The 22050-nt window shown below is 39.3% G+C and overlaps 1 protein-coding gene across 1 annotated transcript; it reads left to right on the forward strand.

Annotated features, from left to right (window-relative positions):
* Nucleotides 1-1546: 1546 nt before the first annotated feature.
* On the forward strand, nt 1547-2284 carry LOC111898148 (uncharacterized protein PB18E9.04c-like). Its single transcript, XM_023894065.1, has 2 exons — nt 1547-1661; nt 1755-2284. Exons 1-2 carry the CDS (start codon nt 1547-1549, stop codon nt 2282-2284), a joined length of 645 nt encoding a protein of 214 aa, XP_023749833.1.
* Nucleotides 2285-22050: the final 19766 nt, after the last annotated feature.

Consider the following 22050-nt stretch of genomic DNA (forward strand, 5'->3'; position numbering starts at 1 on the left):
ACATCACTAAATCCCACAGATATACTTTGCTTTATTTATTTTTCTTTGGCACAATCTTGCACGAAGATCTTTATGATTTTCCTAAAATCTAGTTTGAGATACTTATGGTATTTTTCAGATTCACAGTTTTGTTCCTCGATGCTATGGTGGTCTTATAATTCAAAAAGCAAAAGGCGCTCAAATTATTTAATTGGAATGTGAAGCGTTAGGGGAAAATATGACGAGGTAGATGAATCGATAAGATTTCCAACTAAAAGGCGTGTGAATTTGAAACGTTTCCTATCATCACGTCGACTGACACCTTTTTCGGAGTAATAGTTGTCACATGGCACTTTTTCAAGCGTCGTTTCAGAGAAAATCACGCAATCGTCATCAAAGATCTTTATCTTTCCTGGTAAATCGTATAAAGGGTTTTCACAAATCCCTTATTTTTATTTAGCACTCTCAATACTCTCAAGAAACCTAAAGGCGATTTCTCTTACGGTTCATCTTCTTCTTCACAAACCTGCAACAATGGCCGATTCATCATCTGTTCGAGAACACACTGCTCGGTCTTCTTTCCTCACCATCAAGCCCAACCAGAACTTAATGCTCGACTTGGATATGTTCAAGTATGACGCATACATGCTTCCCATTGACGAGTGCTTGAAGTACTCACCTTTGGTTGTTTCCTTAACCAAGGTTGAATGTGTTCCAATGTCTTTGTTGTCAAAGGCCTTCTCATCTGCCAAGTATGCCAAGGAGGAGTAAAAGATCATCTTTGAAGTTCTTGATAAGAAACACCCAGTCTCAAAAACTAGGTTTTGCTCTCTTCTAGAGCTAACCTATGTCGATTCGATGGTGAATCCGGAGTCTGTCTCTACTGCCCAGATCTTCGACATGTTCTACCAAATGGGGTATATTGATCTTCTCACCACTATCACCAAGTTCAAGAAGTGATGTCTTCCACCCTAATGGAATGGTCTATTTACTATTCTCTTCAAAGCTTTGTCTGAGAGAGTAACTAGATCTGACTGTGCCATTCATGAAAATCCTATATGGCCTCTACCATGGGATTAACATTGATTATGGGTTCTTTGGGCTCAATTGATGCAGAGTATGAATTCTTCGTCTCGACACAATGAGATCTCTTACGCTCATTTCTGGACGATTGTGGTGCAGTGGGCAATGGATAAATTGAGTGTTCCGGTGATGGTGGACTCATTAATGTCATCGATTTCCACTTTCCACACTATGAAGATTATCATCGCTGATAATTCGAAGTTTATATTTGTGGGGTCTATTCTAGAGACCATGTATAGGTGTGTTTCTGGGGCTAGCAAAATTATCATTGAGTACAAGAAGCAACCTATTTCAGGTCCTAGGGAGCTTACTTCTGAGATGCAACGCTCCTTAGACAAGGCTGATAAACCCAAAAACAGAGGCAAGAAGGGAGATAAGAAGAAAGGGTTTCCAAAAGTTCCATCTTCTCTAGCTCCAACCCCTAATAAGCGAAAAAAATCAAGGTGCAACTCCTTCCGCTCCTAAGAAGCGAAAGCTCAGAAAGATGACTCTACAACCCAACTCATCTTCCACAAGCGATACTGAGTACATTCCTTTTGATACAGCTGAAGTAGAATCAAGCAAAAGTGAAGGTTCTCAATCTGAGGGTTCACTTTGTGGTGATTCGCCTCCACCTTCTCCGTAACAAGAGGTACCTTTAAAACATTATGTTCCAACTCCAACTCCTTCTCCTACTCACACTACTATTCCAGTTACAATCGCACCATGTCCACCACCTGTCACTACAAAATCAACACCAATTACCTCTCAACCATCACCTGCCACTTCTACACCACCTACTTCTACTACCCAACCCCCACCTGTTTACACTGACACTACAACAACCACTACCACAGGCGAACCTCTCGTTAATGTTAACACATCTGATACGGGGGCAAATACTTTAGGTTTTGTCACTTCTACTACCACACCTCCTGTTTCCCCTCAGCCTGGTCACACCTTTGAAGACCATATTGGTGGTGATGGACTGGATTTTGATACATTCCATTACAGTCCTTTCTCCATTCAAGAAAACAGTGATGACAATGCTTATCTCACTCAGAGGCATCTCAAGGAACTGAACACTAAGCTGGATACACTTCTTGCTTCTGCTATTGCTTCCACGAGCCACGCATATTCTGAAGCCACGGTTAAAAATATGCTCGATACTTTGGTCAAGGAGCATGTGGCGAACCTTGAGAAAGAGAACAAAGCAGTTGAAGATTCCACCCTCTTAAACTAGCAAGCGACCAAAAAAGTCAATAAACTAATCTCAGAATCAAAAGTGCTCATGACAGATCTCAATACAACTGCTGAAGGTAATACTGTCAAGGCAAATGAGGCCATTTCAAAGCTCCATGCTTCGCTAAGATCTGAACGCGAGAAACTGGAAAAGCTTCGCTCAGGTATCTCTGAAGATAATACCACTTTTCACTCTCCTATTTCTAAAAGCCTTACCAAGTTTCAAGATGATTTGGCGGTTGCAAGCAAGATTATGGACGACGTTGCTCTTCCTACTCTTCCTACCACACAAGTCCATACTCAAACTTTGAAGCTTAAGCAAGCAAGGTCAGAAATTGATGAGCTTAAGTCTAAACGAGCAGTCATGAAGTCCTACATCAATGACGTTAGTTCCTTGCTATCCAATCTCATTGAAGCACATGATCAGTCTTGACCATCACCATTTGAAGAAATTTAGTTGATAAGCTACGTCCTGCCTTTGCTATTCTGAACAGGCTCGAAGGTGTTCCTGAGGCCCCTATCCCTCTGAAACAAGGGGGTGAAGAGAAAGCCGCTAAGGCAGGGGAAAAACCAAAGTCAAAAGAACCGAAGGTTAATGTAGCTTCGGGTTCTAAAGGAAAAGATCCAATGGGTGTCAACGTTGAAGAAGACGAAACTGAAGAAACTCAACTGAAATGAAAGTCACGAGAACATGAGGTTAATGAAAATGAACGCATTATGGGGGAAATGCAAGAGAAAGAACGAAAAGAGAAGGAAGCTCATGATGTATTAGAATGTAGAAAAACGCTCCTTCCTCTGTGGACGTTGGAGCGACTAATGTATGAAGCGGTTGAATTCCCTAGTGTTCATTGGTTAGAGCCGATGACTTCGTTCAATATGGCCAACACGAGGGATAATCAGTTTGACATGCTAATAACGAAAAGGGCTTTGTATTTCACTGCTTTGATTCCATTGCAGATGTTCCCTCACCAAACATGAATGTGGATAAAGCCTTGATTGAATTTTATCTCACTTATGGCAAACCTCAGTACTTGATCTGGAACATTCAGAAAATAACTACAGTTAAGGTCATAGGGCTATATGCTACAGGAAGCTACGTCAATGCAAAATTCAAGGCGACAAGGGGATCTAAAACACGGTTCATGAGTTCATTCTGGCTGATTTACCCAACCTTAATCCACACGATTGGATTCTATTGCTCAACATTCTTTTGGGTGAAAAACAAAAATACGAACCTATTCCGGCTCATCTGAAGCAAATGCTGGCTTCATATATATACGAAGTAGTGAAGCTTGATGTGGAGATTGCTAAAGTTCTGAAGCGAAAGCCTTCAGTGAATCCGATTGGTAAAGTAAGCGATATGAGCGAAATGAGTATGTGCAAGATTGATTCAACACACTTAACTGTGATGTTTCAACGAGGAACTGATGTTCCTGGAGCTTTTCAGAAATGTCTTTTCGATCTGCCTGATAAACACTTGTTCTCCACATCCTATCTTGAACATATTTTGTAGATTGTTAACTAGTGTACTTTGAATGATGAAGTTGTGAAGAGGAACTTTAATGACATGATTCGGTGGTACATCCTGTTTCATAGGACTTTGCTTGCTTTGATTCCTAAGCTCTTCAAGACGATCAAGAAGACATAGGAGTGAAGCATCTATCGCCTCAATTGACGCAAAGACGGAGATTGTTGGGTATAATAGATTGTGTCATTGGGCTTATTTAATTAGTCCTTTTGTATTCGGTATTGGGCCTGTCCATGCCATGTCATTAATTAGGGTTAGAGTATATACAGTGCATGCATGCACCATAGTTTGAATCGATCTGATTACTTTGATTGTAACCCTAGCACACCTCTACAGTAGCAATTCTTTATTAGAGTTCTTCTGAGGTTGTGCCATTTAATCATTCGACACCTTATTGATTCATCCTGTGTTCTTCCTTTACTTCGTGTTCATATTATACTTGTTCAGAATCTATTCGATCTATAAGGATTTTAGTCTTAACAATATTATTATATTGAATTTATCTTTAGACATAATGAGATTTCTTTTATAATATAGTATGATATATACTCTAATAAATATAATTCTTTTCTTTCACACATGTCATACTCTCGTTCATTTTTATATTTTACCCCAAAAAGTATATTCCTAAAATATTCCATTTTTATAACTTATATATATTGTCACATACACACCTCTACTAATTAGATTTTAACAAATATATATTATATTTTTTCAGTAGAAAAATATTTCGAAGTATATTATCATACATAAAATGTTTATATATAATAAATTTAAATTAATTATTACTTTATTAAAAATAATTATTAAATAAATAAGATTATATTTATAATAATTATATCAAGATTACGATCATATTTTTATCTAAATTATAATTAGTAGAAAAAACAAACTAGAAATGTATAATAAATATTGCATTTAAATTAATATTAGTAGATAAAATAAACTAGAAATGTATAAAATAAAAATGAAAATTGACTAAAGTTGGTAACCAAACTTTAACTCCATTTTTGGAAATATGAATAGTATTCCCCCAAATACGAGGGAATACTATTCATATCTCTAAAAATGGAGGTGAAAATGGGGTAGAGTTGGAGAAGAATGAGGAAAAAATAGAGTTTGGAGATGGGTTGGAGATGCCCTTAATTGTGATTGTTTTCTTTCCTTATTTTGCTTTTGTATCTTATTCTTGTTTTGATTTTTATATATTTTATTTGGAAATCCATATCCTTCATTTTATTTTCCACTACGACCCTTAATTGTTTTTATTTGTACTATACTTTTTATTTGTTTAATTTAATCTTGATTATATATATATATATATATATATATATATATATATATATATATATATATATATATATATATATATATATATATATATATATATATATATAAAAGACTCTTTTGAAGCAAAAATTAAATAAAACATCATTTTGATTTATGCTTTGCGAGAATCGCTAGTTCAAATCGTGGTCTGCGACTGCTATTTTATTTGCGAGCATAATAGGTGTGTCAAACCCAACAAATAATAGGGGTACAATAGACTCCAAATACACTACTTTAAGACACTAAATAGTAGTACAAGACATGCAGTGTCGAATCATAGGGACACGAGATAAAAATACATACCTCTTTGCGCAAGGTACGTTGGTCACAAAGGGGGCTTTGTTTGCAAAAATTAAATAATGAAAATAACAATCTACTATGAAAACATGCAGAAAAGGAAATCAATTTGTAAGCAATTTGTTGGAACTGTTCTAGTTCTGGTTATCAATGTTGTCATTTAACATTATTGTGACTTGATGTAATTCATGAATGCAATTCTAAGTTGGTACTGAAAGATATTAACACGCTCTAATACCCCTCGTGTGCTAAATTATCTAACCAAAAGACAATCTTTAACTAGACCTAGCTTTACTAATTCAATCTAAACATGCTAAAAAACTACATTAATTTTGTACAAGCTTCCCAACAATGTTCATTTCTTCTAATACACTCGGAAGTGTGAAAACATGTGATATATGCTCTACAATAAGAAAGCCTATTGTTTGTTACCCAACATTAACTTTATAGAATGAGTAGGTGCCCTGAAAGTAAATTAACCACACAAGAATTTAATTCATATAAGTGGCCAATCAAAATAAATCAAATTTAAGGATTCTAGTTTAAACAAGAACATAATCAGTAGAATATAATCATAAATAAAGTATCAAACCATATGCTTCAAGTTAAGCAATAAACATGTTTTGAACAAGAGCTAGAAATTAGGTTTTCTTAGCCACACATGGATATGAACAAATCAACCAACAAAAAGATGGAAATGGAAGTGTTTAATTTTTACAAATGGAAATCCAAAACATTTGCAATGATTAGTAGCCTTCAATAACTCCCAAAAATCTCCCAAAATCGCCAAAACTTGCTCCCAAAATTGTCTCTGATGAAAAATTGCAACTTCCTTTATTTTATTAACTGCTTACGTGCTTACCATAAGACCATGCATTTTTAGCATGACCATGCCTTTTTACCCATGTGTTTTTAGCATGCCTTACATTTCAACCATGTGCTTTCAGCATGATCATACCTTTTTGCTAAAACTCCAATAAGTTTTCAGAATTGGCTTCATCTTCGGTCTAGCTTCACAACGAGTCATATTGCTTAAATATATGATAAAAAGGACAAACACGACACATGTCAGTATGACACGGCCCGTGTTTCAAAGATAGTCCTTTGTCGTGACGATATGAAACGTATTAGGTTATGTATTCATGCTTTCTTCCATGACATGACCGGTCCATCTTCTCTTCATGCTCCAATGATCCAAGCTCCATCTTGCCTACAAAGTTAATAAAAAATAGGGAAATACCATGCATTCCGAATAAAACATGCAAGTGCCTAAACAATTAACTAAATGCAAGAACTATGAAGTAGAATGTAATGAAAATATAGAAATAGATGTGCAAAATAGGTGCATAAAATGCACCTATAAAACCTCCCCAAACTTAGACCTTTATTCTCCTCAAGTTTAAGATCCGGTTTTGAGGTATGTTTTATTTTAATTTAAGATTTGAAGTTTGATGAGTCACCACGGCGTGGGAAGGATGGCCACGATGTGGCGATGCATTTTCCAGCCATGGGTATTTTAACTCGCAACGACATGGCAAGGAAGGCCACGGTGTAGCCGCCGCTGACGTCTTAAACCCTATTTTTTTCGAGTTTTGCACATATTTAAAGGAATGAGGAGTCTAGGGTCTGCTCAACCCCAGCCTCCACCACCCTCTTAAACTCGGAAGAAACCCTAACTCCTTTTCCTCCATTGTTGAAGCTTTCTTGAGTGCTTCTGAGAGGTCTTGAAGGAAGAAGCAAGAAGGAGTAAGCTAAGGATGAGCAAGTGAGTCCTTATCTCCCTTCCTAGCTCAATTTTGGACTCCTGTAAGTGTTCAAGGTTCCACTTTTTTTTATTACAGAGTGCTAGATCTTATATTTTGTCTCATTTTCCTCTTGATCTTGTTTGATGGGATGGTAAGACTTCATAAATGTTGCAAGTTTATAAATCTCTAGATCATTTGAAGTAGTTTATGGTTTGGATCTGAAGTTTGGTGATTTGTTTGAGCCATGCATAAGATTTTGGTCATAAAACCCTAATTTAACCTACGTTGAGTCCAAGACTTGCGTTGGAGATGTAAGTCTAAAAGGCATGAATCTTTAGGATGGTTTTAGAGGTTTCAGCTTAACTCATTAATATGTTTTAGATCTAGTTCCCACGGCATGGCCTAGGCTTCCACAACATGGCGACTAGGGAAAATACGTTTGTTTTGTCGTTTAGGGGCCACAACGTGTTGACTCAACTTTGACCATTGACTTATGTTGAATTTTGGTCAAACCCCTAGTCCTGGAAGAAAACCTAAGTGTGTACTTTATATGGTTGTATAGGTGGTTTGTAGCATATGTATTCACATTAGTTGGAGCAGTTGGAGTTGATTATCGTTTGTTAGGTGAGTCTCTCTACTGTACTTGTGGGTCGAAGGCACCAATGTCGGCCCACTGGATTATGTTGTAGGATGATAGTTGTCTTTGTGACACTTGTTGATATGTGTGTATGTACTTGTTATATTTATGATTCTTGCTGATATGATTGTATGCTTAGCTGTAAGGGTGAAATAGACCCAGTACCAGTTGAAAGATACCGAAGGGGGTGAAATAGATCAAGTACCGGTTGAAGGATACTAGAGGGGTGAAATAGACCAAGTACAGTTGAAAGATACCAAAAGGGGTGAAATAGACCCAATACGGTTGAAAGATACCGAAGGGGGTGAAATAGACCCAGTTTTAGTTCCTAGATTCTATGTATGTTTGGTACAAGATATTTTGGGGAAAACCACATCCACTAGCATTCTACATTTATGACATGATTTGTACTCTGATGACTATTTTAATTATCATCACAATTTAATGGATTTTGAAATGAATGAATGATGTTTCTTTTGGTTTTGAAAATGAAAATTTTACATAGTAATTTTGGGACGTTACATCATGAAAAAACAAAATGAAGAATCATCATAGAGAAGACGATAGGTGACTAAAAAGAAACTAAGATGAAAATATTGGAAAGAATGAAAAGGACCTAAAAGGAATTAAGAGTGAATTCATGAAGTAAAACAAAAAATAATGAAAATAAAACAAGTAAAAAAAGATTAAAAAAGCTTCAAAGATAATGTAAATTTTCAAACAATGCAACAAAAAAAAAACAAAACAAATGGGATCCAATCCAATTAACCTTTTTGTGTCATACAATCGAGAAGGTACCTGTCATTCCTTGCACTAAGTTAACACTAGCCCACAAAGATATATAACATTATAAACAAGACTTTTAGTCGTTTCCTAATACAACTCAACAAAATCAAAAGTTACAACACTTGTTCACTTTTACTGATATTGGGCTAACATATGGAACAAATTATGGTCTTACTCTAATGAAAACGTTTGTGATGAAAAATATGCTCAATCATTTTCATTTTCCAAAACATGACAAAATCGAATCCAACTAATTTTTGACCAACAACAATCTTTTTCTAAAATTTCCCTAGGATTTACCAAGATTAATTACATATTTCATACCACTTACACCACTTAAAGTAGTTAACAACCAATCCTAATGTCATACGTTCAATTACAAGTCCAAGGGGATCATTTGGTAGGCATGTTTTACTAATTGTATTTATTTATGCAACTCAAGTTGCTATGGATTTATCCACCTATTGACTCGACACTGTGGAATTTTCCACTTATTCAATCGATACTGTGGAATTATCCACTTATTGACTTGACACTATGGAATTGTCCACTTATTGACTCGGAACTTTGTAACACTCGGTTTCAAATTGCTCCATTATTTGGGGCTATAACCCGATTGCAATTATCATAATGCTTAGGGCCTTGGGGGAAGAAAGGATTTCACCCTTTTTGGATGCAGGTGATATAGTTTAAGTGACCCGAGTGTTCGATGGTGTTTCAGAGCCAAAGGGTATAATTTTAATTTTTTGGTTTGGGCCTTTATGAATTTTAGGTTCTTGTTCGGGAAGTTTTATGGTGAGGGTGAGTTGATAGAAGCGTAAGTCTTCTCGTCACCTTTCTGCAGATATAAAGTTAGGTGGAAACGGACATAGAACAAATGCGCTAAGGCTGGATGAAGTTTTGGAGTTTTGAAGGGCCATTTAGTATGCGGGGCGTACTAGATGTGTACGCGGGGTGTACTGAGTGAGTTGGTCGCGAGTGGTCGATGTGTACGCCGAGCGTACTAAGGGGTACGTGGGGCGTACAACCTTTAGCCTTGAAACCCTAATTTTTGGTCCTTGACCCTATTTAAACCTCATTTCCTTCATTCAACCTTGTATTTTATTAGCCTCTAAGCTTCCTAAACCCTAATAGCTAACCCTTAGCATTTATCTTGGAGCTTTTAAGCCATTTTGAAGAAACTTGGAATATTTTTGTGCACTCGAAGAGCTTGGAGTTTGTTGAAGAATCATCACCTGGAGGGGAGCTTGTTGATCCAGAAGTTTCTTATCTTTTGCAATCTATTGAAGGTAAAAAGTTTTGGTCTTGTCATCTCTTTTGTTTGGATCCTCTTTTGGGTTGTTTATGGTCATTTTAGTCTCTATTGGTGGTCCTTGTGAGCTAAGGTTGTTTCAGAGCCTTGATCTTGTAGATCTAGACCTTTTAGGTGTCCCAAAAGCATAAAATTGTGATCTTTATTGTTTATTTGGAATCATGAATGTGTTAAGACCCTTCATTAAGATCTTTTGATCTCTAGATCCCCATTAAGGCATGCATGCAAGTAAAGTTGCCAACTTTACGTAATAAGTCATCCATAGGAATCAGATCTGAGAGTTTGGAGCAAGGACTTAAGTGGTTAGTGATTAGTGGAGATGAATAACATTTAGGGGAGTACGCTGGGCATACCCATTTGGTACGTAGTGGGTACTGGCCCCAAAGGGTGTACGTTGGGCGTACCAGTTGAGTACATAGGGCGTACTCAACCTGTTGGACTTTTCTTGTTTTGTTGACTTGTCGTCCATGGATTGTTGACCATAAGTTTGACCAGGGTTGACCATTGGTTACTTTGAGCCTTTTTTGAAATTAGGCCTTCTCGGGTTAGGCCGATGATGGGTTTGGGACCAATTTGGATATTTGGGCCTTATTGGGTCTTGTGCTGTCATTTCGAGTTTGCGCTCTCTTTTGGGCTTGATTGCTTGGGGAATTATTGGACCACCTGAGATCAAGTGTTTTTTTGGATTAGGGAAAGTTAATGGGCTTTAGTGAAAGGCCCATGTAAGGGTTGGTCCCAATTTGGAAAATTAGGCCATAAGTGGGCTTTGGATGATTATTGGTTTGTGAGCCTGTTTGATTGGGAGTTTGGGCCTTAGTCTTGGACCAAATTAGGAGTAGGGTAAAATGGTCTTTGTACCCCATATATGGATTATTGGATTTAAATTGGAACCCACATGTTAATTGTATGTTATTCATGTTAGCTAGCTTGGGGATTCTAGTAGAGATTTATTCGTAGGTTCAGCTGTCGAGGTTAGTCTCCTCACTGTACTATGGGTCGATGTCACCAATGCCGACCCATTTGGTTTATGTATTATAGGAAGATCAGGGGTGGCCATTTGGCATTTGTATGAAAGACCAGGAGGTGGCTCTTGGCAGATCTGTATGCAAGACTAGAGTTTGAACTCTGGTAGTTAAGTATATAAGTAGTTGTAAATTATATGTTGGTTTTCTTTATGATGCTTGCTTGGAAGACCAGGAGGTGGATCTTGGAACTTGTCTATAAGACACAGGGTTTTGGTCCCCGGCTTGGCAAGAAAAGACCATGATACGGATCATGGCATAATGGAAAGACTATGGTTGACACATAACACCTCCAATCAAAGAAAGGGGTGTGATGCGTGCAATTGACCGAGCTCAAGTAAGTGGTTCCCAGAATACCAATACAAGTTTGTTATGATATTTGATATGATTATAAGAACATAATGCTAGTTTAGGGCTAAGGACCTGCTCAAGATTTTATGATAGGAGAGATTCCTTTACATGCCTGATTATATGAGCTTTTTGAATTACATGCTAGTACGGTTTTCAGATAAGTGGATAAAATAACTTGATTAGTGTATTCTGGTTAGACTTTCCGTTGCCTAAATGTTGTTTGCTTTTTTCTTTGTGGGACTCTTAGTGATGTGAATTGACTACTAAGTGAATATGCTAAGTCACATGTGGCACGAGTTAAATAATCTCAGAGTGATGGATCTAACCCTATCGCACAACTCTTGTCTAAGTCCAACCGCTCTAGGATTGAATATTTTAATAGACAGATTATCTTATCTCTATTTCATGTGACTGTGTTCATAAGGTAGTTAAGTTGAAATTGGTGGGAGCCTTTCATCAAGTGAAGGAAGGGTGAGGTCGGGACCATATGAGAGCCTAGGATATGCGTCAGGGGGTTTAGTTATGCTGCTTGGTGAGCTTTGGGTGCATCATTTTGAGAAGGTGGCCTAGAGGATTCAGGATGTTTCTTGAGGAAAGTATGGATAGGTGTGGAAGGTAGTCTTGGCCCCATACTACTAAAAGCACATGATCCATACTTGAATTGGAGAAAGTCTTAGAGAATCTAAGAAGCTTGTGGGAGGAGGATTCTTGGGTATGTTCTGATCATTTGCATGTTGTATTTCATTTTGGTGATGAGCATTCAAGAATGAGGTTCTGGTTCTTATTCTGGCTCAGGTGCAAGTATTGAGCCGATTAGCGAGCAGACGAGGGAGTTCATCTCATCGGAGATTACCCACGGTATTTTGGAGCAGACTCCTGTGATCTTTGGTTCGGTTAAGGAGGGGATTCTTGAGATTTTGGATGAGATCTTGGGTGCATTACGTGTTGAGGTTTTAGTTATCGTTGGAGCTCGCACTCTTTCTTTTTGTGAGTTTTGTGCCTGTAGAGCTCCCATGTTCTCTGGGGAGAAGGACCCCATTTCCAATAGGAGATGGTTAGTGGATATAGCTATTGTGTTCAGGACGAGTTTCTGCCCTGAGGAGGCAATGGTCAGATTTGCTTCCTGCCTTTTAAAGGACAGGGCACGTGATTGGTGGGAAGAGGTAGGACATGAGGTGGGTGATTATGTTTTGATGCTATGTCGTGGGATGATTTTTTGACCAAGTTTTGAGCTAAGTTTGCACCGGTGATTGAGGGGCAGCAGTTGGCGCAACAGTTTCAGGATCTCCACCAGACTACTGAGACTATGGAAAAGATCACTTCCAAGTTTCGGGAGAGGGCCTTATTGGTTTCACAGTATGAAACAGACGAGGGGATGTAGAAGGTAAGGTATCATGATATCTTGCGGAATGAAATCTGGGAGTTTGTGAGTATTGCAGGGTGCAAGACCTGAATGATATGATTTCTAGAGCCCATGAGTGGGAGATCGATTTGGTGCACCTAGGGAAGAGGGGCCCAGATCAGGTGCAGGTAGTGGAGGGTCCCAGGAAGAGACCCAAGACTTTAAATCAGTGTTTGAGGGGCCAGCAGGTCCGTAGTCAGTGCATCACGTGCAGGAAACTACACGACGGAGTTTGTCGTTATAGGGGTATGGGCTGCTACAAGTGTGGTAGGGTTGGTCATGTCAGCAGGGATTGTCCTCAGGGGGTGAGCCCTTTATGTTTTCACTGCAACCAAGTGGGCTACAAGAAGGCCGACTGTCCGGTGATGAAGGGAAGAACAGTGAGTGCACCTACTCAGGTTACTTTGAGGATCACTAATGGTGATGAGGATAGGGCAGGAGCCCTAACAGAGAGGAGTCAGGAATTGTAGTTTCAGACAGGGGAGACTAGGATTACAACAAGTGATATTGCGGGTGTGTTATCTTTTTACTTGTTTGGTTGTTACTTGTGTTTATATTGCTTGGGGTTTTGTACCGGTTTGGGTAAGTGTTATGTTTGGTTTAATTCCATGTTATTATTTGAGTTGCATTATCAAGAATTGTTATATGCATTTTGCATGACATGAATCATTAGTAGGTCAAGAGGGGCTACATCTTGTTGAAAGGGTTTCTATGAGTTCGGTTGTTATTCTGCTTCTTGTTCGAGATCGGTTTAGGGGCATTATATGGAAGGTCTATGGCTAGTTTCATTAGGTTGGTTCTCGAGTATCGTCAGGGTTCAGTGGTGTTAGCAATTGAGCTTGGTTGGCCATTGGGTGTGCCAAGGGAAGTGGTCTATTGTTGAGGTTTTGGTATTGTCATTAGTGTAGAGGACTATAAGATTTGGGTGTTGTATCATTAAAAGCGTCTAGGATTATCAATTTTGCTAGATTTCAAGGAGTGTTCATCTGACCTTCAGGGTTATGCGGTCTTTAGGCTTGGCTAGTAATGGAACACTAGCATTAATAGTGCAGGTTGTCAGCGATTCAATCATAAGTGGTAAATGGATTGGGAATCCTTTAAACCTTGTATGTTGTGAGATGTTAGTCAAATCAAAGTGGGGGAGAACTATTCAGATTTCCGATACCAAAATCAAGTGTGAAACTAGGATGAGTTTCACATCCCAGGGGGGGGGGAGGCGGCCTAAGTGGCCGTCTGGATTGATGATTGTGTAAGGTGGGGATTTGGGAAACTTCCGAATGGTAGGTTAGCGCCTTCTTGGTAAAGGATAAAAGGCTTTTTGTAGACCTAGGTTAGGGTTCTAGCCATGACTCAAGTCCAGCTTGGGCGCTTGGTCAGGTGCGTGTTCAATTCTAGATTTGTATAGAAGAATTGATAGATGAGTGGTAAGACCATTGGTACTGGCTACGGTAAATTAGGAGTGTTATAAAAATGCGGGGTGGCCCATAGCATTCACTAGGTTGTCGGTTAGTGTTGAAGTGTTGTAAGAGTACGGGGTGGCCTATAGCATTCACTAGTTGGCTGTTAGCGTAGGAGTGTTGTAAGAATGCGGGGTGGCCCGTATCATTCACCAGTCCCTGTGTAACGGTGAGGGCGTGTCAACTTTATGATTGGTCATGGATTTCTTCAGATGGATTAGACCAGGGTGGGTCAGTTCGTAAGATTGGGAGGGACACAGCATGCTTGGAATCAGGAAGTGGTAGGTTGTTGGATGTCGAGTATGATATAAGACTATAGTTGGTCATGTAGCATTTACTTTTAGCATTGGATTTGGTGGAGAGATGGTTTAGGAAATTATTGCCAGATGAGGTTTTCCTTCGGAAGTCACATGAGGCGACTATGTGTGTCTTTTGACACAGTAACCGGGCGGGAATCTGGTGTTTTAGTTAGTTGGTGGTCAAGTTTGGACCAGGGAGGTCTCTACTGCATTTGGAAAGTACCTAGGAGCAGCAAGATGATTCGGGGCAGTATCAATGATTTAGTATTTGTGTGTGGAGTCTCTTGTTATTCGGGAAAATGCTAAGTAACTTGTAGTCTTGATTAAATAATCTCAGAGTAATTGATTTGACCCTGTTGCACAGCTCTCGTTTGATTCTAACCATTACAGGGATGAATCTTACACTCGGAGGATTATCTGAGCCTTCTGTCAAGTATAAGTGTTCTGCAGCAAGATATGGTCAGTGATTATGGTTCCCAATGGAAGAATCAAGGTAATCAAGGGTTAGAAGCATTTTCTTTGGTATGGAATTCTGCGAGGATTTGGCATGGCAGTGGTTCAGTGTGGGCGGTCTATCAGGGAGTTAGACCAATTTGATATTTTAGGTATTGGAAAGGTAGAAGAGGTTATTATGCATGGGTTTAAGGATTTCTTGTTCAACGGGTCGGAAGGTTCTACTTAGATTGGGTTCGGTTCCCTTGGGAAAGCCTTTGTATGCTCAAGGTTTTGAGTGTGTCCCTCAGGCAGTTGGGCATGACGAGGATGGTAACGAACAATTTTGAGTACAAAATCGAATTTAAGTGGGGGAGAGTTGTAACACTCTTTTTCAAATTGCTCCACTATTCGGGGCTGTAGCCCGATTGTTAGTTATCTTAAGGCTTAGGGCCTTTGGGAAGAAAGGATTTGGCCCTTTTTAGATGTAGGTGATATAGTTTAAGTGATCTGAGTGTTCGATGGTGTTTAATAGCCCAAGGGTATAATCATATTTTTTTAGTACGGGCCTTTATGAATTTTTGTGACAACCCGAAAATTTCTATCTTACATTCTTCATATCTTATCAAAGTTAAACTCATTTTTGCTATTTTCTAGCACTGTTTGGAGTCAAATAAAGTATTTATAGCCTAGTATAAGCAGGGTAGGAGTTGTGGGATAAGTATTGTGGGTGTATCGCCTTGCATTTGAGCCAATCACACCAACACAAGGTGTGTGCGGCCGCACACAAGAGTGTGCGGCCACACACCCATCCCAACCGCACACTCTCCCTATATATAGAACACTTAGCCATTTGGAACACTTTCTACACTTCTACAAATCTAGGACCCGAAATCCTCTCAAGTATCATCCAAATCTCCTTGAGGATCTTCATAAAAGGTAACATCTTTAGTCAAGAACACCAAGAACACCAAGAACAACAAGAACACTATTTGTATGGCCGCACACACACACACACTGGCCGCACACACCTCCTGGCTGCACACCCTGGCCGCACACACACTTATAGTGTGTGTAGTGACCATACGCTCCCTTGTGTAGCCAAATACACCTCATATACAATCACTTATGATTGTAACACTTCAATATAAGTGTTTACTAGTCCCTAAGGTGGTCCCAATTCAATAGATAGTTGTTTTAAACACTAATTATATTCATATATGTATCATTATATGTTAAATAGGTTCCGCGTGTGTGTTCAAGTCTTCCCTTGACACTTAGCATTCTATACAATCCGTTCATCCAAACCACTCACTATAGGTGAGTTCATACCCCCTTAAATTAACCTTTTAATGTTTTTAAATGATTTTATGGGAGGAGGGGGGAATACAAGTTGAATACTTCTAGTTATTATATCAATAACATGTGATTAATAGCTACCAAACAAGTGGTTTTCTCACTTTTCAAACTGTGTTACCAAACTTCTTTACTTCAAACTGTTTTACAAACTCTTTTACTTGTCAAATACTTTTACTTAAACTCTTTTATACTTATATATTGTCAAATACAGGTCTATGTATGTATAGTTATATAAGCAATGTTTAAAAGACTTAGGAAGGCCAACTCGCTTTAATTCCTTTTCCTTGTTTGAATGTGGCTTTAGGGCATCGGTTATCCGTCCGAAGGTCGTTTAAATATTAGTTCTATATCATGTATACATACATATTCATAAAAGTTCCTTCACTCAGTTCTATACTTTTGGGTAGCAAGGGTATACAAACATGATCATACATTACTAGTATGCTACCATAGGGGTAGTTTAGGAAGATACTAAAACTATTACTAGAACAATGAAACATACAATGAGTCAGTTCATTCATGAGTCAATACTTGCTAGATAGAGAGAGAGCACATAATACAGCTAGTACTCACAGTTCATTACTATACATGCTAGATAGAGAGAGAACACACATTACAACTAGCACACGCAGAACATTACAGTACATACAGGCTAGACTGAGAAAGAACACACAATACAACTAGCACATTCATTACATATACATTCATGTATTAATCTGAGCCATTAAAAGGGGCATGGCACTACATGCCATGACCATTTTTGTATCCAAAATCTCCTTAATTGGGGAGCGTATGAGTTTGCGTATAGATCTATACTGGATTGACTATCCTACACCTTGCTGCTCGCTATAGTGGGACTTGCAAGTCTACGGGTGCCAAACGTCATTCCTTACGGCGTCTTACATCGTCGTTTTACTATTGAGTCGGTAGCAAGATACAAGCCGTTCATATGGTACCCTAAATAACAATTGGCTTAAGGTAGTTAGTACAACAGTAGTTACTTAATACAACACTATAGCACTATAATATTTTCCCATTACATTCACTTCGTGAGCATTCACACGATGCACGGTAATGTATAAACTATATTTTTGGTTAATGATAGTTGAATTTGGCAAAATACACACTCTTACAAGACACACACGCACACAGATACTAGATGCCTTGGTAGAAGGCTACTTTTAGTAGGAAACATAGGGTTTTCTAGGAGAGTTCAAACAAATACAAACTTTCACAAACATACATAGTACATCTTACAAAACATCTTACAAATGCTTTCATACAAACAAGACACTAATATACTTATGATCTCACCAGATTTAAAGTTGATACTTATTAGGTCATAATTTTGTGGTTTGAGCTAGGCATTCATCTTGTATAAGTCTAGGTAGGGTCTTGGGGTTTGTTATGTTGGTTGTAGTATGTTAGCGAGTGTGTGCGGCCATACACGCGTGTGCGGCTGCACACTCTGTGTGCGGCCATACACGTGTGTGCGGCTGTACACACGACACGTGTGCGGCTGGTGGTCCTATAAATAGAGTGTGTCTGTGTCAGTTGTATAGAGAAGTGAGTGATGTATATGTGTGTTTTCCCAAGGTGTACCTGACATTTATATGATATAGATGTGTGTATGCTTGGATTAATTCTTCTTCTACTCCTTCTACACTATTTGATGTTTGCCTTAATTGATCACTGATATGGATCCATATATTTGGGACTTACAATTGGTATCAGAGCCAATTCAGTATCAATTTGAAGCATTTTAGAGTGTGCGGTTGAAGTTTGAAGGTGTGCGGTTGGAACTTTGAAGGTGTGCGGTTGAAGTTTGAAGGTGTGCGGTTGGAGTTTGAAGGTGTGCGATTGGAAATTTGAAGGTGTGCGGTTGGAGTTTGAAGGTGTGCGGTTAGAGTGTGCGGTTGGAGTATGCGGTTAGAGTGTGCGGCTGAGTGTGCGGTTAGAGTGTGCGGTTGAGTGTGCGGTTGAGTTTGCGGTTGGGCCCCAGGCTTGTAATGACCTGGGTCCCCAAATCTAAATAATCCCGCTCATTGTGCAAGAACAGCTGTGGAGGAATGTCTTCAAACTTGGTACGTCGACAGTGGTTGTTCCTGGCACATTGACAGGAGACATCTCCCAACTGCACGTCATTCAGAATTTTAATGGGGGCTATGTTTCCTTCACGGGAGGAGATGGAGGGAAGATCACTCAAAAAGAAACAGTTGTAAATGGAGTACTGAGTTTTGAGAACGTCATCTACGCTCCTGAGTTAAAGTATAGCTTGTTGAGTGTCTCACAGATTAGCTTATAGACTACGGATAATGATATACGGTTAAGCAGTGAAGACCTTGATGCAATAGTGTTTACAGAGTGTTCCATCGAGTTGTACCTGACATTTTTCTAATATAAACGTGTGCAAGCTCGATTTCTTTTCATCTTCTTATTCTATTGCTGCTTGATCATTGACAAAAGGAGTTAGTGGCGTTCTCAAAGTGACGTCTCCAACTTTTGATCAGATGGCCGGCACCTTTCAACCAATATGGATACAACTTCAAGGATTCCTCCCCTTCCATTTGCTATTCCAACTTTATTGCCATTTGATGAGTGATTAGATACTGACACAAACCTCCCAGCCTCTTGTGAAAACAAGATGACTTGATCAGAGGCAGGGAGATCTTATCCAAGAACAAGCACCACCAGTCCAACAACCCTCCAAAGTTGCTACACCAATTCAACCGACCCTAAAAGGACCAAGTAATGTTAGATCTTCGTTTGAAGTCGGGAGTTCTTCTGCTCCTGGGGGTTCTTCTCCTCCACAAACTACACATGATGTTGCCTCTTTGAGGGTTGCCATGTTTCTTGCTCAACAAAATTCAGATCCTTTACCTCGTGGCAAATGAATATCAATAGGTGAAGGAAGTTTAGGGGGAGTAGGCCCATCTATCTCAGAGCTCAAGGAGGAGATCACTGATGAAGAAGACCTGAGTCCATGCTAGCTCAAACCAAGGGGGAGATTGTTAGGTCATAATTTTGTGGTTTGAGCTAGGCATTCATCTTGTATAAGTCTTGGTAGGGTCTTGGGGTTTGTTATGTTGGTTGTAGTATGTTAGCGAGTGTGTGCGGCCATACACACGTGTGCGGCTGCACACTCTGTGTGCGGCCATACACGTGTGTGCGGCTGTACACACGACACGTGTGCGGCTGGTGGTCCTATAAATAGTGTGTCTGTGTCAGTTGTATAGAGAAGTGAGTGATATATGTGTGTGTTTTCCCAAGGTGTACCTGACATTTATATGATATAGATGTGTGCATGCTTGGATTAATTCTTCTTCTACTCCTTCTACACTCTATTTGATGTTTGCCTTAATTGATCACTGATTTGGATCCATTGATTTGGGACTTATAATACTCCCTTTCAAAATAACTTGTATTCTCAGGGCACCAGTAGACAGGTACAGGTGCCAGGTTTTGAAAAGACGGAGCTCGTTCAAGACTCCTCTTTTATTTTGATGTATATTTTTGGTGTCTATATAACTTGGCAGAACACAATTGTATGAAATTATATTATTAATGCAATGGGTGATGTTGTTTCTTGTTTACTACTATTCATTGTTGTGATACTGTACATGACGTCCTCCGCCCCAGAACGTTTCTGCCGTTCATGGTTTTGGGGTGTGACAATTGGTATCAGAGCATTGTTTATAGTGAATCGAGTGTATCAACCCATAAAAGATATACGAACTATAAACACAAGAGGGATTAAAATACTATGATAAAGAGTTTATACTTTTAAATAATAAAATATTTAACCAAGTACACATACCTGCATTGTGTCACTAGGACATAATAAAAGTATTACGATTGTTGGACAGCACAAGTAGACTTAGAGACATATGGTCAACCCTGGGAAGATGTAGCCTGATCAACTACATTATCTGAGGAGTGACTAGCATGTGCCTAAGTGTGGTTCTAAGGTTGCAACAAGTCTAAAAACTTACCAACACTTCTACAATGAGAACAGTAGAACAAAACATTAAACATAAAATACTATAGGAGTATTTTGTGTTACTATAATTACCTATCTGAGAACTAAAGGTCTTCATTAGTATGTGAATAGTTGTTTAGTGGATACGCTAAGGTTTTATGTAACTAGGATGTCATAGACTTAGAATATGCGATATTTGCTTTACTTCCTGTTCCTTGTTTGGTTGTGGGCTTAGAGTTAGGATCACTTATTCGAAGGTCTATCATGTTTTGGAATACATATAACTGGTATGCTCTAAACAAGTATCGGAGTAACTAATAAAGATCATCTTATAATTATCCAATTAGATCGCATGATTAGTTATATCTTATACCTCTTTTCTCGTGTAGATTTAATGGCGGGATTCCATCTTCCTGGAGACCCGTACTACCCCAACCACGACAATGCAGGATTGCTGAAAGAAGAACCAGAAGATGATCACCCAATTACTTTGGATGATCATGAAGTTGAAGGCTTTTATGATGGTTCTGACTCAGATCCAGAAGTCAACAACCTGCCTCCAGCTGATCAAAACCCAAACCCTCGTCCAACATTTCAAGGATCCACACCTCTGTGGGCTACAAACTTGAATAGATGGAGTCAGGAACAAGGTCAACCCATTCCCTACAATGGAGACAGAGGTTTCTACAACCTCACCGAGGGAAGTTCTGCTGACAGAGTCCTACCCATCATAGTTCGTAGGATTGCTCGGTACACAGAGCAGGGTCGAGCAACTATCAACCGAGTCATGGAGATTGACGCCAACTCTGGCGTTAACATGGTCCGCATTCGCCAGCTAGAGTCTGCTCATGAAAGGACTCTGGTCCACAATGCAGCTCTGCAGAGAGAACTTGCTGAAGCCCGAGCTGAAGTCAGAGAAATTCGAGCTCAGCAAGCAAGAGCTGATAGGTGCATGAGGAACATAGAACATCTCCGGTCGGGATCAAGAACTCACTCTAGTAGTTCTCGTCGCCGATAGATTCTCATCAACTTTTCTTTTGGATATGACCAAGTGGTGTAAAATCTTTAGTCTAATTTCCTATCTTTGTAAATCTTAGACCCGTTAAGTCTTGATTAGGTAGTAGTTTGTAAAAATTTTCCCATCTTGGTTGATGTAAGACCTACTCCTAGGTCATTTTTCCCGAACTCATTACATCTGTAATTCCAGTATTATTGACAGATTTCTAGCCTCATGGAAATTATATCCAAATGCTTTCGTTTACAATTAGTCGTGTTATTCAATTGTATTGTTGGACTACGAAGAGTTAGTCCATGAGTTATTCTTATCAATCTTTCAACTAAATTCTTATCAATGTTTTCGTCTTCGTAAACTTATAGATCAAAGATGCCGGCTCGGAGAAATCCAAGGCGTAACCCTAATAACGAAACACCACCTCCTCCACCCCTCAACCACCTACTCCTCAGTTCGACACGACATCTCTAAATGCTGTTGTAGCCACGGCTGTGGCTACAGCCAGGGCTCAATATCATTCATCAGGTTCCACTGGAGGAGGAACCCCGGTCCTATCTACTCATGGTGAAATCCCTGTGCGCTTGAAAGAGTGCTCCTACAAGGACTTCACCAACTACAAGCCATTGTCCTTCAAAGGGACTGGCGGAGTCATTGCCCTCTCGCAATGGTTGGAGAAAACCGAATTGGTTTTCAAAATCTGCTCCTGTCCCGAGGAGAGCAAGGTGAAGTTCGCTGCTTGCACCTTTGAAACAAAAGCGCTAACATGGTGGAATAGCCATGTAAAGTTGCTATCTCTTATAGTAGCTAATGCTATGGGCTG

Source organism: Lactuca sativa, chromosome 3 (assembly GCF_002870075.4).
Source record: "Lactuca sativa cultivar Salinas chromosome 3, Lsat_Salinas_v11, whole genome shotgun sequence".
Classification (NCBI taxonomy): Eukaryota; Viridiplantae; Streptophyta; class Magnoliopsida; order Asterales; family Asteraceae; genus Lactuca; species Lactuca sativa.

Bases quoted from the DNA above. Each gene is read 5' to 3' on its own strand.
- LOC111898148 (XM_023894065.1), top strand. From the start codon at position 1,547: ATGACTCTACAACCCAACTCATCTTCCACAAGCGATACTGAGTACATT. The intron at 1,662-1,754 runs GTGATTCGCCTC...CTACTATTCCAG, and splicing joins ATCTGAGGGTTCACTTTGTG to TTACAATCGCACCATGTCCA.